Consider the following 26,534-nt stretch of genomic DNA (forward strand, 5'->3'; position numbering starts at 1 on the left):
GGACATGTATGGCCTACATATGGTCTTATGAAAATGGTGATGTTGGAGCTGCTGAGGTGCTATGAGAACACACTGGGGGGACCAGAGCATCAGGGGAGGCTTCCTGGTGGAGGTGGCATCTGAATTGCGAGTTGGAGGACAGAGAGGACCCAGGTGACAATGGGGAAGTCAGGGAGAGGAGGCATTCCAGCGTTGGAAAGTTTGTACAGAAACTTGGAGGTAAGAGAATTGTAGAGTTATTCAGGAAACTGTGAGTCATTCAGAACAGCGAAGACCAGAGTTCAAAGGGACATGATGTTCGAATGTTGAGGCTGAGGTGTCAGCAGGGGCCAGCCATGAAGGGCCATACGGGGCATGCTAAGGACTTTGAACCTTATTTGTGACCTTCTGTTTCCATTTGTGTTTTAGGAAGCCCACTCTGGCTGCAGTGCAGGTACAGTACGGACTTAGAGGGGAACACAATAATCAGTGGGCAGCTCCCCCGCAGGAAGGATGGTGGTGTGGACCAATCAGGAGGTAGAGGAAGGGAAGTCACGGGACTCAGTGTCCCATTGGTGGGCTCAGGATCAGAGGCCACCCTCGAAGCCAGAGAGGTGTTTGCCATCTTGGCTCACAACTTGAGCAAAGGAAATTCTAGGACAAAGACTTCCAAGGTCAACTGAGCAAGTGGGAGTAGAATCTCAAATGACCAGGTGTAGGTTATCACTGGCTGTCTGGTTCTTTCCCACTAAAGAGAAGCTCAGAAATGTGGGCTCAGAGGAGGTGCCTGAGAGGGTCTTGAGGCAGATCCCAAGGGAGGGGGTCACAGGCTAGTTTCCCGGGGGCTTTCAAGGCTCAGTAAATGCCGGGGCAATGCCCAGTCCTCACCGGCAGGCGGCAGCACCATAGCGCACGGAAATAACCGCAAACCCCAACGACCCCGCCCGAAAAGAGACTTGGCGGTGATTAATTTGTGCATTCCGGAGTCACTGATGTGGCAGTTTGTTATTAGCAAGTTTTGCTAAAGTTGCAACAGGTTTTCATGCCGGGGTGACTGACTTCACAACTTGCCTCTTCCTCCAATTTCTTTTTGCTACTTAACATCAGCCACACACACATCCCAAATCCTCCCGCCTCCAGTGTGATTTCTTTTCTCTGCACAAAGTGGTCTTGGGCGGCCTTCTCCGAAGTTTCTCAATCTGTGTCTACCGTAGAAAAGAATTCTTTGATCAGACAACCTAACATGTTGAAGGGTTGTTTTTTTGTGTGTGTTTTTCCCCCACCCACAATTGCTTTATGTCAACACAGTTAGTGTTTTTACTTTTAAATGTTCCCCTTTCAAATCTGGTCCCTATGCACATGGACCAGACATACTCAAGAGTCTGTTTCATCGGTGCTTCATTCTGAAAGGAAGTGCAGAACTTTTTTTTCGGTTCCCTTAGGCATCTCTCTAGTCACTTCTGAGATCTCACCCACTTCCTTCACTTCAGATATCACATTGCACAGAGAGGCAGCCATGTCTTTATCTTTCGTCAACCTCTATTATTTATTTATTTGTTCTTCCATCCGTCCATCCGTCCATCCAGTTATTCACTCTAGGCACCGTGCTGGGGGCTGGGAACACAACTGGGGTAAGGTGTGTTCCTCTTTGCCTGGAGCTTGTAGAGAATGGGGTGGGGGTGGCGGAGTGGGGAGTCCACGATGCTGCAGTGAGATTGGAGGGACCGTGGAAATTTGGGGAAAGAAACCCTAAACCTGACTTGGAGGCGGGGGGGGCCTAAAGAAAGGGACAAAGGCCAACTGAGCAGAGGAAACTGCCTTTGCAAAGATATGGATCCTCCAGAGATCGTGGCCCCTTCCGGAAGCCAGCAGTTTCGCATTTGTGGGTGTGCGTTGGCTGGAGACTGAGGGTGGGGCTGGCAGGCAGGGGCCAGATCTGGAAGGGTCTTGCAAAGGATGTGAGACATTATCTTCCTGATGATAAATCTCTCTCCTGGAACACCGTTTTCCTCTCAGCCTAACCGGGGGCTCAGCTCAAACCTCCCTCTTCAGGCTTCCCCGATCCAGGTCTCCTGCCGTGTGTGCCCCACGCTGCCAGCATGAGGAGTGTCATAGCCTCAGAGGTTGGCCTTCCCCTTCAGGCTGCAAGCTCCGCAGCAGGTGACCCAGTTCTGTGCGACGCAGATGCTCAGTTAATATCTGGAGGGAACCAATGGCAGCACTGAGCCTTTCCAAGTGCACGCTGGACATTCCTACTGGCGTGTCTCCCCGTTTCCAAAACGGGGCCGTGATCGTCTTCTCACTGCCCCTTCCGATTTCTCCTTGTTCCCCCCACTCAAACCAAAGAACTGCAAGGCTTCCCTCACTTCCTCCTCTCTGCTCAGCAGCTAAGTCCTTCCCTTTTGTTTTAGTTTCTGGCCACCATTCTAGAGCAAAGTATCACAGTGGGGGAAAATATATGAGTTTTAGAACACGGAGGGCATAGGTTTAAATCTTGGGTCCACTATACTTGGGTTCCCCTGGGTAAGTTACTAACCTAAGCCTCAGTTTGAGTCTAGAATGGGGAGTTGGTCTGCCCTGCGGACAAACTCTGACTGTAATACACAAAGGGTGGTGAGTAAACGGTCCTCTTGCTATTTTAAGCTCCGATCAGACACTTCCTGCTCAGAAACCCTTAGAGGTGGCACAACGCGCCATTGGAACCGAAGCCACGCACCCTGGCCTTGTCTCTCATTACGCCTCCCCCGAAGTCCTGAATTCTGGCCCATCTGCAATACTGGCTGATTCCGTCACACTCTCCTCCCTGCAGGTCACACACGGAGTTCCCCACCATTACCCGAGCCCCGGGGAACTGGCTCCGTCCCCCACGGCCCCGCAGGGAGCTCAACAGCCCGCTTTGCCCCGCAGCCCAGGCAGCGCGCCTTGAGACCACCCACTGCCGAAAGCAGCGGCTCTGCGAGGGCCATCTGTCGCCCCGCACAGCGCCGGCATGCGGCTGACCTCAGTGCGGACGGAGTGGAAGGACATCCGTCTTCCTGATTCCAGCGGGCCGTGTCCTCTGCGGAACCCCACGGTTCGGCATTCCCACGTTAACCTGACGCTGTCTGGCTCCCCTTCGCGGTCGTTCCGCGGTCCGCTTTAACCGGGACGCGGCTTGGAACCGCACAACAAGCTCTCCAGGCCCCGTCTTCCGTCGCCCCCCGCGCTCCCTCCGCCTCGCACAGGCAGCAGGCGGCCGAGCGTCACCGTAGCACGCCTCGCTCTCACCTCCGTGCGCGCGGCGGTGCCCTCCGCCCGGGCCGTCCTCGCCCGCCCAGCCTCCGCTCGCACACCGCCGCCTGCTCTGGGGAGGCTTTTCGGAGACGCGCGGAGGAGCGCCCCCCGGCCCCCACCCCACGCCTTTGGCTTCCTCGGGAGCCCCCCCAACACGTCTAACAATACGCGTGGCATTACTGGGTGCCTTTCCTCCCGCCCCTCCGGGCCGTGGGTCCCTGGAGGGTCCGGGTTTCTGTCCGCCGTTGCACCTTTTGTGATGCACCCAGCACGGCGCTCAGCATATATTAGGCACGTAGTTCAATCAATGAACAAACGAATCTGCTACTTCGTCGAACATGGCAGAGTTTCTTTGGACCAGATTTTCACACATTTCAAGACCCGGTCCTCTATTTGGGGCGCTTCCTTCTGGGGGGAGACTGCCCTCGCCCACCCCGGCTCCCCCATGCCTCGGTTGGGTGGAAAGGGAAGGGAAGTGATTGGGCTGCGCTAGAGACCTCCCCCTCCAACGTCGCGCGGTCCTGCAACCGCTCCGGCCCCGACCGGCTCCATGGCGACTCGGGGGCGGAGCCGAGCGGGCACCACCTGCTGCGGGCGGGGCGGCCCGGCGCACGCGCGCTGGCCTCTGGAAGCTCTGCCTGCGGGGGCCGCGGGGAGGAGCGCTTGCGCTCTGGGCCTTTTCCGCCGCGGGAAGTCTCGCGGGGGCGGGGCGCGGGAGTTCTCGCGGGACGCGGACGCGGAGCGGAAGCGAGGCGGCGGTGCTGCTGCTTCAGCGACCGGGCGGCGGCGGCGGCGGCGGCAGAGGCGGTGACAGCAGCGGCAGGAGGCGCCGCCCTCGGGGAGCAGCAGCGGGGTCGGCGGCCACTCGCACCGCTGCGGAGGGGCCGGCCGGGAGCGGAGGGGAGCAGCTGCGCCACGGTGAGTGGGGCCCGCGGCGGCGGCGCTGCTCCGGTGCGCCTTCCTTCCCGGCCCCCGGCGGGAGTCGGCCTGCAGGGACCCGGCGCAGCCCCTCGAGGGCCGCCGGCGCTGGGGCTCGGGACGGCGGGGCGCGGGGCAGGAGCGGAGTGCCCGGGGCGCCGCGCTCGCGTTTCCTCTTTTGGGGCGCTTCCTTCCTGGGGACTGTCCTCCCGCGGCCCTGGGCGCGGGACAGCGACCCGGACCCCTGGGCAAGAAGCCGGGGCGCCTCCACATTTCACGCGCCTGCCTCTGCGGGTGTGCGCAGGAGGGGCCCGGAAGCAGCCCGGGCGCACCGGGCTCTCGTCCCGTGAGTCAGTCTGACTCGGCCCGGAGGCGGGGGACCCGCCGCGGGCTGCAGATACGGGGATGGCTGCCCCTGCCCCCTGCGCGGCCCCCGCGCGCGCGCCCCTGGTGTCTCGGGGCCGAGTGTCGGGGGAACCCACCCCCTCCGCCAGTGCCGTGAGCTGTACAGCCCGCGCCGCCGGAGCCAGCGGGACGCCGGGACCTGGCCCCCTCCCCTTCTCGGCACTGCTCTGAAAAACACGGTCACGAAACAGAAGCAGCGGGGCTGGGGGGGCGCGAGGCCGCTTCGGGGCGCGGAGGCGGCGGCGGGTGTCCCTGCAGCGCCCTGCGGGTTTGAGGGAGCGCCCCGGGCCGGGGCTGCAGGGGCGCTCGCGGTCTGCGGGCGCGGCGGCTCTCGGAGCGGCTTGCGAGACAGCGGCGCGCGTCCCTGCGGCTCCCTGGTCCCCTGCGCGCCGCGCGCCGCTCCGGCTGCCGCCTTCCTCTCCGTCCTTCCCTGCGCCGCGGCCGCGAAGCGCTTCCTTGTGCGATGCAAGTCACTCGCCCCCTCCCCCCCTTTTCGTCTCGGCTACTTCCCCTTCTTCCCGAAGGCCCCCTCTGCGGCATCGTTTCCCGAGGTCTCTGCTCCCCGCGCGGTTCGCTTTCTCCCTCCCGGAGAGCGTCCGTTTTCTCTCCCGGGACGGCGCCCTCTCCCCTGCTTTACGCGCGGCTGCTGAAGCACCTGCTGGGCAGCGCCAGTCGGCCAGAGGCTGCTCCAGAGCCCGCGAGACGCGGGGCTCCCCCGGGAACCGGGAGCGGTCCGTGCAGCCGCTGGGCTCGCTGGGGTCCTGGGTGCTGTCTTCGTGTGAAGACCACTTAGCGGCGCCCGCCTGGTGGTTCCCGCGCCCCTTCCTAGGGGAAGGGGAAGGGGCGCAGCCCGGGGCGGGCATGACTGCTTTCGGGCTTTAGCGGGGGTGATAAAGGTAAGAAAAATAAAAAATAAAGGAAAACCAGCCATAGACCTCTATTACAGTGAATTAATATAACATGAACTGTGTGAGGGGATAGAGTTTATTTAGACCTTTGATCAGTTAAAGCTTGTGCCTTGTGAGAGTACTGATTTTTTTTTTAACCAGGCTTTCACATTTTAAAATTTATTTCTTTTAAAATTGTAGGTGACATACGATATTATATTAGTTTCACGTGTTCTTTACCAGGCTTTTAACAGTCGGGCATCTTTCCTTACATCTGTTAGCATCAGCCTTCTTTGCTATTGTTCTTGGGGCTTTTTTGACAGAAGGAAAAAAAAAAACTAATTTGTTCTGCTGCCCCTTCCCTTGTTCAGAATTTTCTGAATTCCAAAGTAAAAGAAGAATTTAATTTTTTTGTAATCAGCTTTCTTTGATACTAAAAGCAAGCGTTTAAATGCTTGAGGCTGTTCCCTTCCCCGGCAAGTGGGCCAGATGGGAGGGACAGGTAGGATTTAAATTCTGGTAGTTGGTGGAGCCTGGAGAGTTTTCTCAGTCATTCCGGTGATGGTGCAGGTGGGGCAGCGGCGCTGTATTTGTGACCCAGAGCGAGAGGAGGAGAGTTTGGAGAAATGCATTCATGTAGAGTAGAGACCCACCTGCTCTCCTGAGAGACATTAATGGTTACTTGCTGAATTCATCACCTTCTGGCACTACTGATCGACCACGGAGAGTCTCCGGTTTTCTTTGTCAAAGCTGGCTGCTTCCCAGTTGTGCAAGGGGATATGCGTGGTTTTTATTTTATGCGTAGATGTTCTAGTGCCTTATCTGGAATGTAAAGTTTAAAATCTGGTTAAGGCACCCTTACAGTACAGCAGTGATTCTCAAAATGCAGCAGGCGTAAGAATTACCTGTGAATCTTATTTAAAATTCGGTTCTGGGCCTAAGGCCTGGAAGGTACCCCCGTGACTCGGTCTCTGAACGGGGTGATTTTCCTGCAGCTGGTCCAAGGACCAAAACTGTTGTTAGAGATTCAGCCCTAAAATCGTGAGACCGGAGTGTGTCTTTAAAGGACTCAACCTAAATATATACTTTCCTGTGTTTTCAGAGTAAATATTTAAAAGCCTAATAGAAGAAGTGACTATAGATGTAATTACTTTTTATGTGTAGATAGTTGAGCTTACTTTCAAGTTTATACTTAATAGGGCCATTAATTTGCCTACAGGAGAGTCTGTATGTAAGTGGAAGTTCTAGATTTACTGTGGAACCACGTGGACTGATATTTCGAACGGGACTGGTCTGCTCCTTAATGCCTCTTAGCGCTTCATGCGGGAGGCGCTGCCCTGGGCTTTACAGGCACTGTCTCTTAATAATCAAAATGCCCTTAAGTAGATGCTGTTGTTATTCCCGTTTTCCAGCTGAGGATACCGGGGGGATTAGAGAACATAACTTACTTCTCCAGTGTCACCCACACAGTAAGTGGTGAAGTGACGGTAGAGCATCAGAAAAGTTTTGGTTTTGGTTTTTTCTAACTACAAAAGTAGTTAAATGCTTACGGTAAAAAGTGAAAATATAATTGAGGTGTACAGAGTAGAAAGTAAAACATTCTGGGATCTCGCTCCCAGACATAACCATCGTTAACCTTGTGAAATTTTCTTCACACACTGACGTGTATCATTTTGCTCTACAGAAATGGAATGACCTGTCATTTGGCTTCAGTGTTTTAGGTTGATAATACATCTTGGTACTTAGGGAAAGCTGTTCCATAGATGTGCTCATGAGTATTGATCAAGTATATGTGCATTTGCATGGGGTCTCTCTCTTTTTTAAGTATATTTTATTGATTATGTTGTTACAGTTGTCCCAATTTTTTTCCCTTTGCTCCCCTCTGCCCAGTACCCCCCTTCCCTCCAGCAACCCTGCCCCCCTTAGTTCATGTCCATGGGTCATGCATATAGTTCTTTGGCTTCACCCTTTTCTATATTATTCTTAATTCCCCCTATTTTGTATCAATTGATTATGCTTCTTAGTCCCTGCACCATTACCCCCTTCTCCCTCCCAGCTGATAACTCTCCAAATGATTCCCATACCTATGATTCTGTTCATGTTCTGGTTGTTTGCTTAGTTTGTTTTTGTTTTTATTTTTTAGGTTCAGTTGTTGATAGTTGTGAGTTTGTTGTCATTTTAATGTTCATAGTGTTGATCTTCTTTTTCTTAAATAAGTCCCTTTGACATTTCATACAATAACGGCTTGGTGATGATGAACTCCTTTAGTTTTACCTTGTTTGGGAAGCACTTTATCTGCCCTTCCTTTCTAAATGATAGCTTTGCTGGATAGAGTAATCCTGGTTGTAGGTCCTTGCTTTTCATCACATTGAATACTTCTTGCCAGTCCCTTCTTGCCTGCAAGGTTTCTTTTGAGAAGTCAGTTGATAGTCTTATAGGAGCCCCTTTGTAGGTAACTCTCTGCTTTTCTCTTGCTGCTTTTAAGATTCTCTATCTTGAACCTTTGGCTTTTTAATCATGATGTGTCTTGGTGTGGTCCTCTTTGGGTCTAGCTTGTTTGGGACTCTGTGCTTCCTGGACTTGTATGTCTATTTCCTTTGCCACATTTGGGAAGTTTTCCTTCATTATTTTTTCACATAAGCTTTTGATTTCGGGCTCTTCCTCTTCTTCTGGCACCCCCGTGGTTCGGATGTTGGCACATTGAAGTTGTCCCAGAGGTTCCCAAGCCTCTCCTCACTTTTTTCAATTCTTGCTTCCTTATTCTGCACCGGTTGACTTTTTTTTCTTTGTTATGTTCCAAATCATTAATTTGAACCCTGGTTCTCTTCCCTTCACCATTGGTTTTGTGTGGCTTTTCCTTCGTTTCACTTAGCATACCCTTCACTTCTTCCCTTATGCGTTTGCCATACTCAAGCATATCTGTCAAGCCTGTGAGCATCTTTATCACCAGTGTTTTGAATTCTGTGCCTGTTAGGTTGTCTGTCTCCTTATCTGTTAGGTTAGCTCTCTCCTCGTCGCTTAGTTCTCCCACTGGAACCTTGATCCGTTCCCCGTTTTGGGCCATACTTCTCTGTCTTCTCATCTTGACAGGCTCCTGTGTTTGTTTGCCTCTGTGTCTTAGGAGAGTTGTTGCACTTGTTTGCACAGGGTCTTTGTGTCACTGTTTCAGTGAGAGAAATATGGGAAGTAGAATTGTCTGTTTGAGGATATTTATTTTTTAATTAATAGATGCTACAGAATTACTCTCCAAAAAGACTGAGCTAATTAATTCCCTGCTAGAGTGTGGGCTCTGTGATTATTTTATTATTGGGTTGGCCAAAAAGCCCGTTTAGTATTTTTTTTTTTTTTTTTTTTTTTGTAAAATAAAAGACAGATTTTTCATTTTCACCAATAGCTTTATTGATTTGGACATTTTGAGTATGTCGAGTATCTCGCGCTGTGGGCTTCTAGAGGGTAGAGGCCAGGGCTGCTGCTAAACATCTTCCAATGCGTAAGACAGCCCCACAGCGAAGAATCATTTGGCCAAAATGTCAACAGTACCAAGAAACATCGCAAACCACTTTTGACATGTTCGATCAATCATAGCACCTTCTCCATACACTGCACAAATCTTTTTTTGTTTTGTTTTTACCTTTCTTGAAATAATAAAGCATAATATGCTGAAAATGTTTTGTATTTTCTTCCATCTTCAATATGGCTGCAGAAAAATTCACCAGTTTTGATGTTTTTTTTTTTAAATGCACACTGATATGACAGCTGTCACAATACAGTCTAATAGAATTGGTTGGAATGAAGTTAAAGACAACTAAGCACTACTAGAGCCATCTTACAGAAAAAACATACGGACTTTTTGGCCAACCCGATGTTATGATCCAGCACCAAGCTCATTGTCAGGTATGTAGTAGCTGCTCAAAATGTCGTACGAATAAGCATTGTATAGGGAGAAGCACCTGGGAGTCTTTTTACCCAGAGTGTTGCAGAGACTGGAGATTGTAAATGTTTTTAAAATTTGCCAATTAGTGGGTGAGAGAAATTTCATTTTCTTATTTTGCACTTTTTTAATAGTGAAATTGAAAATTTATTTATTTTTCTTTTTAGAGAGAGGGGAAGGGAGAAAGAGAGGGAGAGAAACTTCAATGTGGGAGAGATACGTGGGTCGGTTGCCTCTCACACGCCCCCATCCAGGGACCTGGCCTGCAACCCAGGCTTGCGCCCTGTCCGGGAATCGAACCTGTGACCTTTTGGTTTACAGGCTGACCCTCAATCCACTGAGCCACACTAGCCAAGGCTACATCTTACACGTTTTAAGTAGAGTTACATTTTAACTTACTTTGACTGACTGCCTGGCTCAGTCCAAAGCACTTTATGTATGTTACCTATATTACTTAGCTTAATGCTCAGTGACTCTTATGAAGTAGGCGATATCCTCCCCATTTTACAGATGAGAAAATTGGGGCTTGTTTAAAAGGCTTGCCCCAAATTGTAGCTCGTCAGCATCAGGGTAATGACCTGAACCGGGCTCGGCCTGCCTTTTGTGCCACGCAGACCTAACGCTAAACTCGACTGGCTCAGTATGTACATGTCTTACTGTCTGTGAGTTAAATGGAAGAAAGAAAATGAAGTCCTACAAGTGCCTTTAGGAGACTGCACCTTAAGGTATAAGGTGTGGTGCTTGCAATGAACGATTCAAACTGCACTTCCGTTCTTCAGGGCCACTGCCTGGAGGGGCCGCAGAGGCGCTGCTGGGGCGGTGCTGCCTGCCTGCGCGCAGGAGGCGTCAGTGGTGCCGTGTTCTCAGCGGCTGTCCTGGGCGGTGACGGCCGCACCCGCCCTTCCGAGGGCCGTTCGCAGGCCCGCTCTCAGCTGGCTTTCGGTAGTCAGTGGTGTGTCCGCCCTCGGCGTTTCCCTGTCTTTAATGAAACACCCCTTTGCGTTCCTTCGGCCTCTGTGCTCTTCAGTGGCTGGCCCCACGGGCGGGTGTCTTGGAGTTTTCTGCTTAGCACGCTCTTTGGCACAGCCACGAACGCATTGATTGTTCTTGGTTTTTATTTCTATCACATTGCATTTCAAAAAGCAGTGGTTACTTGAGACGTGATTTTCAAGCAGAGGAACGAGTGTTGAAAGCTGTCTTGGCCTTTCTGCTGTGGCTGCGCAGTTAGGCTGCGGGTGTCTGACGCCCTGAGGGGCAGACCTGTAGCCTTGCTGTTACACAGAACCTGGGCAGTGACGGTGCTCTGGGTCTCTGTCTCATTTCCATTCTTCAGAATGAAACTTTGTTTGTTTAGATGTGCTCCATTTTTCAGCTTCCCATCATTGATACAGAGTCTCAACAGTCAGACCCAGAGACCCATTAAAATAAATGCTCAGGGCTGTGGAAGGTATTGAGAGGCATGTAACAGACAGTTTGGAGCATTTGTGAGCAATTAAACGTAGGTGCACGCGCTGGGAAGTAATCAGAAAGGACAGGCAGTTACTGACGCCGGGACGTATGGGAGGGCCGGACAGAAAGGAAGGGAGGAGGCTGGGTATCACACACTGCTGACATTGCCAGGGAGCAAGCAGCCTGTCGTACTGGGATGCTGCCACTTACCCCAGGATATGTGGTGTTGCTGGGATGGGGCCGGGGCAGTTGGCAGGGCTGGGACCGCTAGAGCCGCATCTTTCTGGTGATGGGTGATGGCTGGAATAAAGAAAGAGGCAGCTACAGAAGCGTGCTATTTAGGGTGTTGTGAGCGAATAGAAAGAGGAAGCTAAAAACGAAATTGAAGGTGATTGCTTATGGGCGTTGGGATAGGGACTCCTTCATAAACTTGTTAATACTCTTGAAGTTATATATATATGGATTAGTTTGATAAGTAAACCACAGAGGGTATAGTAAAGGGTTTTTGAGGACACACAAGTATATAAATACTCAGATTAATCTTTGTGTTTTCTTATATTTGCTAGAACAGTCTCTTTACTTTTCTCTCTGGGCCAGGGCCGCAGAGGCCGTCCTGGGTCGGGCCTGACGGACTGAATGCTGGCGTGGTTTATTAGTTTACCTGCAGTGGGGTGTTTGGCTTTTAGAATTCGATCGAAGGACTTTTTATGACCAGGGGTTTCTCCTTGGTAATCATTTTCCTCTAATCTTAACAGCCCTGCCCGGGTTAGCGCCTCGTCCATTTGCATGCTGCCCCCGGGTACCTTTGGGACAAAAGGCTAGTAGTCACTCCTGCCCTCAAACAATTCCCTGCTAGGTGGTGATTATCCAAGAAGGGTGTCACCGTGAATGACCTGTCCCCGTTCTGCCAGTGTCTGTGGTGTTTGCTGCTCTCCTTTAGCCTCTGTGGAAACGGTGCCTGGTGGACAAGAGTGGGGCTTTCTTTCCCTCCAGGTCTGCCAAGGTCTGGGCTGCGTCCCCGAGTCAGGGCTGGGGGCTGCACTGCAGCAGCCATGGTCTGTCGGGCCCACTCCCCTCCCCTGGCGCGCGGCCGGGGGTAGGACAGGCTCTTCACCTGCAAGTGCCGTGTGGACCCACTCAGTTGGTCAGTGCTCCTCTGGCTCCGAGCAGACTGAGAGGCTTGCGTGTGGCTTCCTGGCACCACGTCCCCTGCACGTCTTTGCCCAGAGCCCAGATCTGGCCGCTCAGATTCTGGAAAGGGGATTCCCTTCAAGTGTAGATCAGGATTTTGGCTTTGCCCCTTAGGCTACTTAGAAATGCTGTGGAGGCTGCCCCTGGAATACTAACCCTTGGACATCTCTTCCAAGGGCTGTTGAGGACGCCAAAATCTAGGGGGCCTGCAGGGGAGAGGAGGCCTTACGCAAGAGCAGCGAAAGGTCCGCCACCCAGAGGCTGAGCTGCACCCCCTCCTCTGGCGTCCTGGGCTCAGGTGTCCACTGAGTAAAAAAGTAGATCCTGTGTCCACTGTCTCCCGCTTCCCCAGCGGCAGACCGAGCGCTAGTTTCTGAGGAGTTAGAGGCAGCTCAGGACCAAAACGTGCTCCGCTTGCTCTGGACGGGGTGGGGGCCCGGCGCCCGGCGTTAGCGGAGGCGCAGGAAGGTTGGCGGGGGAGCGCAGGGAGGGAGGAGGGCGGGGTGCCGGCCCCGGGGGAGGCCGTCTCTCGGGTACTGATCGCGTGCCTGCGGAGAGCGTAGGGGTGAGGGAGGAAAGGCGGGGACCCACGGAGACCGCCGGCCCGCACCCCGCGCCGCCCCGCGGGGAGGAAGAGGAAGTGTGTTCCGGGGGAGCGAGCGCAGCCGCCGCCATTGGCCGGCGGGCCCGTCAGTCGCCCGAGCCCGAGGCTGCGAGGAGGAAGGAGAGCGGGGCTCCGGCCTGCGAGGGAGGGAGGGGGCTGAGCCCGCCGGGCCGGGGGGCGTGGGGGCTGGGACGGCAGGCCGGCTGGCAGGGCGGGGCTGCCTTCGATCGCCGCCTCTCACTGCTGCGTCTTCTGATTCAGGGTGGCATTGTGCGTCCCGGAGAGCAGGAGCCAGACCCAGAAGGGAGGCGAGGCTGAGCCCCGGGCGCCCGGCTGCCCCAGCAGGGAGACTCCCTTCCCCCTGCCGCAGGCTGCTGAGCACGGAGCGGCGCTCAGAATGGAAGCCATCGCCAAATATGACTTCAAAGCCACTGCAGACGACGAGCTGAGCTTCAAGAGGGGGGACATCCTCAAGGTAAGTGTTGATGCCAAGCGGGTGCCGAGTGGCCTCCCCTAGCACGCACCCACCTCTGCCCGGGTCACACACAAAGAAGCCGCGCTCCCTTTTCATCGCCCACTTGTACGGGTCCCCCGCGTGCGACCGGACGGCTGAGATGGACACGGAGTCGCATGTGAACGACGTCCTGACGGTGTGCGCTGTGTGGTCTTTAATTGCCTTTGTGTGGCTGCCTCGAGGGTGTCTTCTTGCTGGTTGATACGGGCTCTGTTTCGAGTGAAGTCGAAGCAGCATGACTGCCGGGAGGCCGCGAGGCCCTGAGCGTGAGCGTAGGCTGGTTGCCGTGGAGAGCTTTGTAAAGCGTGAGAGCATGCTTTGGAAGGCCTGGACTTGCAGTGGCGATGTTTCTAGTCTTACATAGTTACAGGTTATTTTTGCGTTCTGGAACGTGATCCTAGTCGGGTAGAAATTAATTTCCCCTCGTTCAGAGAGGCAGTTAGACATACGTGCCAAACCTCATTGAAGAACTCGGTGTATTTCTATTCTTTTTGATAAAACTAATGGGGTTCTAAATAGTAAGGTTCAGTTTGCTGTTGTCCAAGCCAAATTTTTAGTTTCTTAGAAGAAACCTGAGGCGCAGTTACCCCGTATTAAACTCTTAATTGCACAAAAGAGACCTGCTGACTGTTTAGAAAAAAAGAAGCTTCTTCACAGTTCGCAGCTCATTTTGGGCCCCGCTATTGACATAAATATTCACTTCCCACCTGGCACGTGTTAATTATGTTGTTTACCCAGTCAGCTGGAGCATCTCGCCCTTCTGGATATGGGGTTTCTTTTTTGCAGGGTGGGTGTTACGGAGTAGTGCCAGCACTCAGTGAGGGGACTTGAACTTCAGTGTTTGCTCTCTCACCGGGCCTCGGTCAGATTGCAGCACTTGGCCACCATTTGTTGGCTCTCCCTGAATGAAATTAGTAGAATCTTACAAAGAGGGAGAAATTGGAAATTTAGAAATATGGTTCTTTTTATTATTGTTGTTTTTTAAAAGATTTTATTTATTTTTAGAGAGAGGAGACGGGAGGGGGAAAGAGAGGAAGAGAAACATCAATGGGTTACCTCGTGTACATCCCCAGCCAGGGCTGAACCCAGAACCATAGGCATGTGCCCTGATCAGGAATCGAACCAGAGACCTTTCACTTTTCAGGACGATGCCCAACGGAGCCACCCCAGTCCGGGCTGGTCCTTTTTAAAAGGGCTGGGTTTGCCTGGTTGGGTAGCTCGGTTGGAGCATCATCCCAATACGCTAAAGTCGAGGGTTCAATCACCAGTCTGGGCACATACAGGAGTCACCCAATGATGCATAGATGAATGGAATTTCAAAATTCAATGTCTGTGTGTCTGTCAGTGTGTCCCTCACTGCCCCCCTTTCTCACACTCTAGGAAAAAAGACTAATTTCTTTTTTAGTTATGCAGATGTGTGGAGAGTTACAATTTTCCTTCCATTGCCAGAGGTGTGGGGCTCTCTGAAGGTGCTGAACAGGTTTAACGGTGGGTGTGTAGTTTGTACTCCATGGGACGTGACGCTGGCGGGCCTTCTGCAGAAGGGGGCTGGGTGTGTGCTCTATTCAGAGCTGTCACTGTGACGCCGAGCTGTTGGGGTGCTCTCCAAGTGCACCCTGTCGTGCCGGAAGGCCAGCAGAGCCAGCCCTGGGTTCCAGGGGGGCAGGTCTTCTGGCTCTGTCTTCTCAGAGCGGATGTGCCTTGGCCTGCTAGGTCGCTCTGTGTCATTGGCCACAGAGGGCATTTGATGTTTTCATAGGTGATTAGTTTTCCGCAGATAACCCACTGGTGGCATCATAGCGTTGGCTGCTCAGGGCCCCACTTCTGTGGCCTGTACAGCAGTCCTTTGGGGCCAGCTTGTTTTTCATTTTGTTTGTTTGTTTTTGTTTTTAAGTACAAACTGATGTCTCTATTAAACTTGGACGAAGCCTGGTGGTTCCTGTTTTTCTCTTTAAGTTTATCCCATTGCGTATTTAGCACTAAAGCAACAAAGTAAAACAAAAATAAGGGATTTGAGGACAATTTTTAAAGAATTTTTAGACAAGAACTTTCCCTGTTTACTCTCACGTGTTTCCTAGACCGTAGACGTTGTATAAGTTCCGTAACTTGAATTGGGAACCTCTTAAACAAGCGTGGAGGCTCTTTCCCACCCTGTGGTTAGAGGAAGTGATGCCGTTTCACAGTCCCCCAGAAGTTTCCATGATTGGAGAGAAAGCGAATCCCGTTTAATTTCAGATTTTCTTTGGGGAGAGAAAACTATGTATATTTCCTTCCCATCTGGTAGATAACTGGCATATGAAGTCATAGTGCCATTACTGCTTTTGAGTGGCGGCCATTAGCTGTTTGTTAGTAATCTTGTGGCTTTACTCCAAAAACAGAAAAACCAGAGTGACGACGCAGTACCTGCCCTTGTCTCCTAGTTCTGCGAAGCATCTGAATAAGGAAGGGGGCTGGGAGGGATGTTGCCTTGTGTTAAGTGTTGCTAGTGAAAAAATGTAAAACAAGCAGTGCTTTTCTTCGTTGGATTATTTAAGGAGTAACTGGCCTCATTTGAGTGGCTTGGCTTGGCATTGGCAACTCTTTTGGATCTTAGCTGTGAGCAAAAACGTGTTTGGGACTGGCTGGAGTAGCTCTGACCAGTTCAGCTTGATTAAAATGGGGATATATTTGCCCTCTCTTGATAAAGGGAGGGAGCACGTACATGTTGGTATTAATACATTTTATTTGACTTTGATGAAACCCACAGGGGCTCCGCTCTCTGCCTTTGACTAGAGTCCCGGAGGATTGCACCTTCTCTGCCCTGGGGTCCTGGTTACCTTTGGGTTGACCTTGACCCCTGCCCTCCAGCAGAGCGCTTCCCCACCTCCATCTACACGCCGGCTTGTACCCTGAGAAACGAGACTGGAAACCTAACATAGAACCGAATGCTTCAGTTTATCTGCCTTTGTTACTTTCCTGCTTGTGAAAGCTTGGCTCTTGTAGGGGAGGCCCTGGGGCATCGAAAAGGGGGCCGCCGCTCTTCCGTCGCGGGTTTCAGGCCTTGCACGGTGGAGCTGAGCCCACAGCCCCTCGCCCTTGCAGGGCAGACCTGAGGTAGTCCCAGGGCTTCTGCACCGAACGGGGCCCCTCCGTACTGGAGCATATGAACATCTGAGCTCACCTCAAAGTTTTATCTGCCTTTTAGGGGCTTAGTTACACGTCCTTCCGACAGCGCTGCGGAGGGAGTAGGAGTTCTCTGGGCTCTCGAGCACCGGCTCGTTCCGTTCTCGAATCGGCCTCTCGGTCCCCATCGAGGCAGCCCCTTGACTGGCAGAGAGCCCGCAGTGGGCCGTCCAGCGTCTCCTGCCCAGTCTGCACTCGCCGCCTCGCCCGCCGCACAGGCCACTTTGGAGGAAGATCTGGGGTTCCCGCTCGCGTCTTTGGAGTCTTGTGTCTCGGTGCTGATGACCCCGTTTCTCTGTCACACTTACGGAGCGCGTCCTTGAGCCACATCCTGGGCTAGGTCGCTTTGCGAGTTGGGGAAGACACAGACGGTGCGCTTCCTCTCTCGAGGCGTGTGCTATGGAGTCAGACAGGAGAAGCGAGACCAGCATCGGAAAGAGCACGGGGCAGTGTGTGAGGTGAGGGTCTGTAGAACAGGAGATCACCTTCTGAAGTTTATTAATGTAGACTTGCTGTTTCACAGGTGAGGAGATGGTGGCCCACAGAGGTTAAGCGACTAATGCAGGATCACAGACGTCGTTCTCAGCAGTGAGCTGGTGTTTAGGGGGGTGCTGCGTTGTGTGACAGCCGGAGTGAGCAGGAAGGGGAGAAACTGGTCAGAGCCCACGCCAGGGAAGGCTGTGAGGAGATGTCACTTGAGCGCGACCTCGTGAGGTGCATGGGGCTGGGCTGGGTGAGGGGGGTGCGGGGCGCTGTCCTTGTGTCTGAGACGGGGCGCTGGAACACGGGTGTAGACTGAGTGCCATGGTGGGGAAGGAGGCCCTTAGGGAGGGGCCGTGTGAGGAACGCCCAGTAAGGGGCTGGGCTTGGCCTTCGGAAGCCTCCGAGGGCTCCGGGCTGGTGACAGCAGTGTCCTGTGTGTGCAGCGGGCTGCAGCGGGGTGAGCCCGGAGCGCCGGCCTGGCAGGCTGCGGTCCTCAGGTCGTGAGGGGGGTCCCTGCCTGCTCGGGTGCTGGAGACCAGGGCTGAAGGCCGGGCATGGTGTCAGGGACCAAAGGGGGAAACTGGCGCTCCTGCTGGTCAGCTGGGGCGTGTGAATAAGCCTCCTGTGTAAGTGAGAAAACAGTGCCCCTTGGGGGTGCTTCTGAGAACTAGGACTTGATGGGTCACGGTTTTCACAACGGTACACGGGCCCATTCCAGGTGTTTAAATTACCAAACCTAAATAGATTAAGGGGTCGGAGTGGTTTCATTTTTCTTCACTGTTTTGCAGCCCTAAGATCAATGCGCTTTACAGAAGCACGTCTTTGCCTGTTGATAAGGGCTCTTACCAGCCTCGGTGCCGGAACCAGAACACTGCGTTTACTCCTCTGAGAACGAGGGCCGTCTGCGCTCTCCTAGCAGGTGATCTGTGGGCCGTTCGTTACGTCCACTTTCCCTTGTCGTCTGGGTGGGCTCTTCCCAGACAGGTTCCAAGGACCACTGACTCTCAGTTCCCGTGGGACTCCTTCTGGGAGGCCGCCTGAAGACCAGTCACTCCCGCTGGGAGAAAGAAATGAGGGAGGAAATGAAATGTTCCTTCAGGGTCTTTCAAGCCTCCCCTCTGGGAGCCATGACAGCTGACGGCATGATCGGATCGCTGCCGTTTGTGGAGCCTGTACTCTGGGCCGTGAGGTCATACGTTGTGTCTGGTGTGGGCACTGGGAGCTGGTGTTACGAGTCCCATCTTCCGGCTGCGGAAAGGCCCCCCCGGCTGTCAGGGCAGTGCCCGCAGCCCCGCTCCGCTCCCCTGCCGGGCGTGCGCAGGGGCTTTTACTGAGTGACCTACTGGGCATCCTGTCCAAAGGAAGTTGACTTCAGTGATGGAAGAAATGGGAAACGAACAAATAAAAACGAGGTCATTCTGCCCATCAGATGAGCAAAGACGATAGACGTGGGCCCCTCCCCTCTGCTGGCCGTGGTGCAGAGAAGTGGGCATTGCTACCTCCTGCCAGCGGAGGTTTGTCCCAGTAGAATCTTTCTGAACCGTGGCTTGGTGATAAGGACCAGAACAGAAGTGACCAACAGTTCCACTTTTAAGAATTCTAAAAAATATTCTCATGTTTAAAAAAAGGTGTAACTATAAGGCTGTTTATTTCAGTGGATCTGTGTGCCACCTGGAAAAGAAAGGTTTTTCAGTAAAACTGGAAAATGCAGTCATTGTGTAAGATGCATCTCAGCGGCGTTAAAATGTGTAGCAAGGGCATCCTCTGAGCAGTGGGGCCGCACGTGGGGGAGGGACCTGAGTGGCCCGGCAGCAGAGGGCCGTGTGAGCCGGCAGGGGTGTGCACGCAGGGCCCTGGGAAGGTGAGGTGTCGGTGTGTTCCGTGAGTATGTACCGGCGCAGGATAAAGCCCGCACTGGCCCAGGGAACCCTCTTTAAAGTGTCTGTGTGCCCGATCCATGGAGCACATCGTGGGTCCTCGCACTGAGCCAGGTATTCTGCTGGCACACCCTCGACCCCTCACGGTGCTCCCTGTGACAGGCGCGATCAGGAGCCCGAAGGCCCAGGTTCTCACGTCAGGGTTCCAGTCCGAGCCCCTTGCAGTCTAGATTCCATGTTCTTAACTGTTCCCTTCCTTCACACCCTGGTGAGGTTAAACTCGAGAGCCCATGTAGAGAACATTGCTGTCTGTTTCTGTTTGCTGGTTAAATATGTGGACTTCTTTCTGAATGGTCCGTATTACTTTGTCAGATTTATTAAAACAATGGTTATATTCATTAAACTAAAAAGACATTAAAAGAAAAATAATAATTTCTCAGTTTTTATTAAAACAGTAGTTATATTCAAATAGTAAGCAGTTAACATTTTGCATCTATTTTACGTTGGCGGATAATTCCAGGATGTTAAAAGTACTCCGGTCAGGGGTTGGTTGGTTTGTTTTTTTCAATGGCTGAGGTTGAACCTGGTTTATAATTTTTAGTCTAAAGTTCACTGTGGCTATGCTCTGTGTCATAAAACTTAGAGACCTTTTAAAAAGTGACTCAAGCCCCGGCTAGTGTGACTCAATTGGTTGGGCATCATCCCGCAAAGAGAGGGGTCACCAGATGATTCCCAGTTAGGGCTCATGCTGGGTTGCGTGTTCGGTCCCTAAGTGACTCAAAATGACATTTTTAGAAAAATCTTGGTCCTTTTGGCAGACACTTCGTCAGTTCCTCCCCCTTGCGGATGTGGAATGAGAGGCACCTGTAGTATCGTGAAGAACACACGCTGCCGGCTGTGCCCACCTTCTCTGAGGCCCAGCGGTGCCGGTGGCTGCCCTGCCCTTGTGCTCCTGGCTCTCCCGTCTGTGCGGTGGCAGAGTAGGACCTGCCTTCCTGGAGTCACAGCGAGGATCGAAAGGACTAACACTCGTGTGCTTAAAGCAGTGACTAGCATTACGACTCATGATGGACTTAGCTAGTTCCCTGTTGCTGGACAGCGAGCCTGTTTCTATTAATGATTCAGTTCCTAATCTCAAAGGCGGCTTCTGACGCACCTGTTGCTCTCCCGTCCAAAAGGACTGGACAGGTGACTCCTTGCGATTGGGTTAAATGCGAGTGGCCCGTGACCAGCCAGAACACATGGCAGTGGCACAGCCCCTGTTTGCGCCACGCCCCCTCCTTTCGCTTTGCACACTGCTCCCCAGCTGGCCGCGTTTTGCAGGACCGTGGGACCAGCCCGTGAGACGCTGAGCCCTCTCTGCTCGGCCCCTGAGATGCTTGACGGCAGCACGTCGTTCCTCGGAGGCCCGTTTTCCTTCGTGCCCCTCCTGCGGGTCATTCACTGGCACCTAGAGCTGTGTCGGGCTAAGTAACTGATAGCGGAGAAGCTCGGTGTGTGTTCATAGGTGTCGTTCTAATTCAGTTTTTCCCCTTTGCCGAAAAGCATCCCTTCCAGAGGGGGATGGCCCGTCCTAACTCAAGTCTGGGAAGAGGGGGGACAGCAGACAGCCCGGGCCCTGTGAGCCGACGGCTGCGTGTGTTTAGCGGTGGAGCCCGCAGGTCTGCCGAGAGCTTCGGAGGAAACAGTGGAGGGGCTGACCGCAGTGGCCTCCCTCGGCCCGGGCTGCGAGGCGGAGGAGAAAAGGAGGCGGGCGCGCTGGCGGTGGGCACCCCTCTGCTGCGCGCACTCGTGCACCGGGCGCTCTTACAAGGGTCCCCGCGGCCTGCCCAGAAAGTATCCAGCCACGCGCTACGCAAAATACAAGCATTTATTGAGGAAGACACAGGAACCTGTGCATAGGACGGTGACACCTCAGCCTCCTTCCAAGTGGGTGCCCTGGGGCCTCACAGAGATCTCCCAGCGTCTCTTCGAGTGTTCAAAACACTCTGCAAAATCCTTTGTTGGAACAGCCATCCGCTGCGCTGCTGTACTTTCCTGAATCTCATTGATGGCCTGAAATCTCTTCCCTTTCAAAGGTGACTTTAGTTTTGGGAAAAGGCAGAAGTCGCAGGGCGCCACATCGGGGCTGTAAGGGGACTGAGTCACCTGGGTGGTCTGATGTTTTGCCAAAGAAAACTGCATGAGACGTGGTGTGTGAGCGGCTGTGTTGTCGTGATGAAGCTGCCAGTCACCAGCGCCCATTGCTGCGGCCGTTTTCGTCATATTGCATCTCTCGGCCAACGGGCAGCATTGAGGTCGTGCCCCTGTTCACTGTTTGGCCTGCAGGGGCGAAATCGTGATGGGCAGCACCTTCCCAATCAGAAAGTACAGTTAACACGGCCTTGATCTTGCTGCGACTTTGCCATGACCTCCATTGGGATGACTGGGCCTTTGTTTCCGGATCATGGCCATAGACCCCCCCCCCCCCATTCACCTCTGATTAGGACCTTCCTGAGGGAATGCGGTCCGTTGGTAGCGGTTTGGATCAAGTCATTAGCAACTGCAGTACCGCGTTCCTCCTGCTCTGGTAACAGAAGCCACGGGACAAAGTTTGCCACATCGTGTTTCATGCCAAGATCCTGCGTCAAAATCTCGGTCACAGCAGTTTTTGGAGGCCCCCAGCCAGCGTCTTGTGCTCGCGCTGTCAGTCGCCGATCTGTGTTGATTGCAGCCCGAACACGTTCCGCATCCTCCGGTGCTCTGCTTGCTGTGGGCCATCCAGAACGTGGGTCACTGTCAACAGGTTCTCAGCCACCTTTGAAGCGTCTGTTCTGCACTTTTGCTTGTGCTGCGCTCATGGCCTTGTCCCCAAAAGCCTCTGAGTCGTCCGAATAGTTCCCACGGAGGAGTATTCAAGCTTAAGGCAAAATTGGATGCAGATTCATTGCCCCACTTGCTCAGTCATTTTTAATGCGACAGCGACACAGTGCACAGGCTCACCCAGCAGTGTCTACCAGCCCCACTGACTAGTACAGTGAAGGCGCCACTGTTCACACACGCGCATTCCAGTCCACGCTCCTTGGCTGCCAGGTCACATCGATGTCGCACAAACCGTTCTTGTTATATTGACAATGGCTGGACTTTTCCCAGACAGACCTCATATTAGTTTTGTAATCAGAAAAGTGATTAAAAAAACAAAGACATCACAGTAGTTTTCAGTGCCAGTTTATCAGTTAACAGACATTTTAGGGCCTACTTTGCTTCCTTACAAAGGAAACAACCAGTTGTGTACGGCGTCATGGGGCACGTTTGTCTCCTGTTGAGACCCTGGCGCGTGAGGCGCCACAGCTCCTGCGTCACCTCGGGCTGTCACCCAGGTTTTGCGCAGAGCGTGTGGGCTATGACAGCACATGCTCGGGCTTCCTCGCGAGCAGACACGTGGGCCCTGAGTTGGTCCTGCTGCCCAGATAGCGCGGCATCTCTCGCTTCTCTTTGCCCTGCCCTAGATGTGAAAGTAATGTTATGTGCTTTATTTTTATTTCATCTTGATTTAGGTCCCTTTCCAAGCTGGATTAAAAGTAATGCAGCCAAATAGCAGTTTTTCAGAGGTTTAATTATCCATTTCTCCTTCCTTGTCTTTCGTCCATGTTTAGCTCTAGCCAAGCTTACATTTTATTATTTATCAACTTCTATTAAATATTTGTCTTTGAGAAGATTAGGAGGCAGAATAAAGACCTGAAATTATTAGTGGGTTTTAGTTACCTGTTGTGCATTTAATAATTCAGGTGTCTTTATTTTACTCTTTTAAAACATTTATTATAATTATTTAATAGAAACGTGTAAAAGAAAGTTACCTGCCGCCCAGGTAACAAATATATGTCTCAGTCATTGTTTAAAAAATATAAAAGGCAAGCTCTCTTCCCAGAGAAAATCACCGTTAGTTTTTCTGTTACCTTTCAGGAAAAAAACATTGAATGAGTCTGGCCACAGTTCCTTCTGCTGCCCTTTCTGGGCACAATGAGAGACACGGTGACACCGTGGTCAGAAGCTGAATCACGAAGGTTAGCAGGCCCTTCAGCCCCGGAGGGTGGGTTCTGTGTGCGTGTGCTGAGCCTCTGTAGAAAGCAGTGCTCAGGGTTTCTCTGCAGCCGGGCCAGGCAGATCATCGTGATTAAGGGTGTCCCACAGTCACCTGTCAAAGCTGGGTGAGCGCGTTGGCTGGAGCCTGAAATCGGTGTGAATTTTTCCCAAAAGCTGTGCCAGTGCTGCCACACCAGCTGCCCGGTGATCGTCCTCCCCGAGTGCTGCCGGCGGAACCCGCGGCCCTGCGGGGTCTCCCCGAGGGTAACATGGTTCGCTTCCTGAGTTTGGTTACTGGTGTAGCGAGAACCAGCACTTGCACGTCTCCAGTGACTTGGAAGCTCGTGCTCTGTGGTCAGAGCCTGTTCTCTGTCTTTTAAGCACCTGAGTGGCTGGTGCCCTTTGAGACCGGAGACGTCCTTTTCAGATTCAGCCGTTAGCTTGGGGGCGTTGTGTCCTGGGGTGCAGGACTGCTCTGTGGTCCCTCCCTCACTGCACTGCTCTCCTGTGGGGTGTGGAAGGCCTCGCAGGAAGGGCGTGCTTCTCCTCCACAGGCTCTCAGGTAACCCGGTGAAAAGTCATGTTTGTGCTGCCTGCTTTTGGGTTTGGGTTTTATATATTTAAAAACAATATCAACCTCGATTTAAATTATTTCCTTTTAATATAGGTATTTACAGCTATAAATTTCCTCCTAAACTCTGGTTTGCCTGCATCCCGTAAAGTTGGATATGCAGTTTTTGTTTTCATTCATCTCAGAATGTTTTCTCATTTCCCTTGTTATTTTTCCGCTGACCCGTTGCTTATTAGGGGCAAGTTTAATTTCCGCATCTTTGTGCATTTCCCAGAGTTCCTTCTGTTGTTGATTTCTCTTCTAGCTCCGCTCTGCCTGCAGGACATACGTCGGGTGATTTCAGTTCTTCTAAGTTCATTGAGGCTTGTTTTGTTGTCTGGCGTATGGTCCGTGTGCTTGAGAGGAATGTTTGTTCTGCTGTTGTGGGGAGGGGAGTTCTGCAGGGGTCCTTAGGTCTGGTTGGTTAGTCATGTTTGTCTTGAGTGTGTCATGATAGACTTCTGGAGACTTCCTGCGACTGCGTATCCAGTAATCAGACGCATGACTGAGTACTTCCTGGGGGAAAGGCGCTGCGCCTAATGCACAGGGTTTGTGACACGCACCGTACCGTGTTCAGTGACACGCGGTTCTAAGAGCCGTGCTGGGGGCGGGGTGTTGCGGCCGAGGCGCACGTGGTCGGACGCGGGCATTGGGGTTTTCTGAGGTAAGTTAGACGCGCCCGTGGAGGCTCTGTCTGCCCAGGTGTTCCTGCCTCGCTGAGACCTGCGGCTCTGACGTCAGCAGAACCCAGCGTCAACCCTGAAGAGCGGTCGGTGGGGGGCCGGGGCACGTCCCCTTGGCGGGGGTCGCCGTGCAGGGCCTTTGGCGGCTGTAAACACAGACGGGAGCCGTGTTGATTGTGGCGTGGCGTGCGCGTGAGCTTCGGAATAGTCAGGACACCGTTTTTGCATTTTGTAAAAAGATCCTTTAGGTAAGTACCTTCAAACTCAAACTCCTTGTTCCTGACACCACCGCCCCCTCTGAAGAAATATTTTATGGAAATAGGTTTCTGCGACACATATGTAGGTACACATATTGAATAGTGTGTTTAAGTGGGGCTTTTTTCTTTTAACTAGAACTTTTCATGAGTTGAAACATCAGTGTTTTAGTAACTGCAGAAGTGGAAAGGCTTCATTAAGCCTTTTACTTTCTCCGTCACCAAAATATGAATTATATTTAACAAGTGTGTGTGTATCCAGAGTGGTGTACACCTGGAGCTACCATCTAGATGTTAGTCTCTATCAAGTTTTGACAAGTCTGTGGTCGGGAAAGTGGAAAATGAACTACCTTTTACTGAAACCTTTGAAATAAAATTTCTGAAGTAAATGAAGAAGCTCAAGATTTCCTGTTCATAGACCTGACAGCATTTACTCAGTTAATGGTGTTTATCAGATACAAGCACGGAAGCCCCGCACTCAGCCTTCTGTTTATCGGGGTGGGGGTGGGGGGGCAGGTAACGGGGCCACACCTGCTCTCAGCCAGGGCCCTCGCGTTCGTTCGGGTAAACGTGAAGCTGCTCGTGGCTGCAGCTCTGCTGAGCGGTTTTCGCTTGGGTTTTTAAAAAGTAGCTATTATGGAACATTTTTAGATTTACCAAAAAAATTATATAGCGAAACTGAGTTCCCATGTAGCTCACATTCAGTTTCCCCTATTAACATCTTACATTAGTAAAACACATTCGTTACAATTAAGGAACCAATATCAATACAGTATTATTAACCAAAGTCCATACTTTATTCAGATTTCCTTAGTTTTTCCTCTGTCCATTGTTTCTCTTCCAAGAGCTCATCTAGGACGCCACATTGTTTAGCCATAGATTTGTTCTTTTGATTTGTTGGTAGTCCCTACGTAGTGACAAATTGATTTTAAGAGCTAATAAGTTGATGTTTCTGTGGAAGGTGGTGTTTCTCATGCAAACCATGTTAATGACATTTAAAGTCGAATCACAGATTATTTGCCTCCCAGATGCCTGGTACTCACTGCACCGTTCAGCACTGTGGCCACTAGCTCCTACATGGCCATTGAAACTTATATTAATTTAACTTAAAGTAAAATTCCAGTTCTTCAGTTGCGTTGACCGTGGTTTAAGATCTCATTGGCTGTGTGCGGATGGCGGCTGCTGTTGGACGGCGCAGACACAGGACGGTCACATCATTGCCGGCCATCTCTTTGGACAGCCGTGCTGTGGAAGTCTCCACCCGGATGGCACTGTTTCATGTTCAGAGTGTCCTGGGTTTCACCTTGAAATACCTGGAATCGTGTCTTCCCCTCCCCTGGCCGTCACCCTGGTCTTTGGAGGTGCGGCCCTGGGGCAGAGCTGGGGAGAGAGCGGAGCCGCCCCGCGGGGGCCTGTGAGATGTCGAGTCTGGCGCTGACTCCTCTAATCTGGGTCCTGGTGTCCTTGCGGGTAACGGGGTCCGAGAGACGTGTGCAGACGCAGCGTCTGAGGCCCATCCGCAGAGCAAGGCTACGTGCCTGTGAATTCAGCAAGACCATAATTATTGTCTTTTCGAAATTCTGTTTTACGTCAATAATCTTAGGCAAATTCTTACTTTCATTGTGAAGTCGTTTTGATTCTTTGTGTTAACTTGCACCAAAATTTTGCACAATTTACTATCCTTACTTGAAAAACTCCGCAGTGTTTTGGTGAACATTTTTGCCAGTACTGTCAAATGAAAGGCCAGTGGACCTCCGTGGCTATATTTAAACAAATCTGGTCGGTTTTCAGTTAGTGCATAGTGCCCTGAACACTGTCAGTCTCTTGTCTTCAGTCCTGTTACTCCTTCCGTCTGGTGTACCTTCTGCCTCACTGCCTGGGGCAGCCTGAGCTCCAGAAGCCTTTCCCTCTCCTGCAGGCAGGCGTCCCTCCGCTGCCCCTGGCTCCACGGTGTCACGGGCCGCTGCGTATTTCTGTCTCTCCAGACCTCAGTAGGTTCCTACGTGTCAGCTTTTACACGGCGGGGCGGAGGAAGCACGGGACCCAGGCCAGGTTCATCTACTCAGTATAAGTCAAGGTCGTAGTCTTCGTTGCCCCCCGCTGCCCCGTCGGGTCAGGCTTGGTTCTCACGTTGCCGCAGCTGTTTTTGCAGTTATTTAGGTGACATGGGCCAAAAATAGGAACTCTGGGACTTCTGTTGAAGTGTGAGTCTTTGTAAAGTGTGATTCAGCGTTATTGTGCGTGTGCTCTGA

The 26,534-nt window shown here is 52.3% G+C and overlaps 1 protein-coding gene across 1 annotated transcript in view; it reads left to right on the top strand.

Moving 5' to 3' along the window:
* Positions 1-4,112: 4,112 nt before the first annotated feature.
* GRB2 (growth factor receptor bound protein 2) overlaps positions 4,113-26,534 on the top strand; it is a 53,975-nt gene continuing 31,553 nt past the window's right edge. Inside the window, exons 1-2 of the mRNA XM_090290538.1 lie at positions 4,113-4,170; positions 12,899-13,112. Coding sequence (XP_090146664.1) covers positions 13,035-13,112 — 78 coding nt within the window. The 5' untranslated portion in view covers positions 4,113-4,170; positions 12,899-13,034. The remainder of the gene's footprint in view (positions 4,171-12,898; positions 13,113-26,534) is intronic.

The sequence above is a fragment of the Furipterus horrens genome, unplaced genomic scaffold (assembly GCF_987537825.1).
Source record: "Furipterus horrens unplaced genomic scaffold, mFurHor1.1.pri manual_scaffold_11, whole genome shotgun sequence".
NCBI classification, from domain to species: domain Eukaryota; kingdom Metazoa; phylum Chordata; class Mammalia; order Chiroptera; family Furipteridae; genus Furipterus; species Furipterus horrens.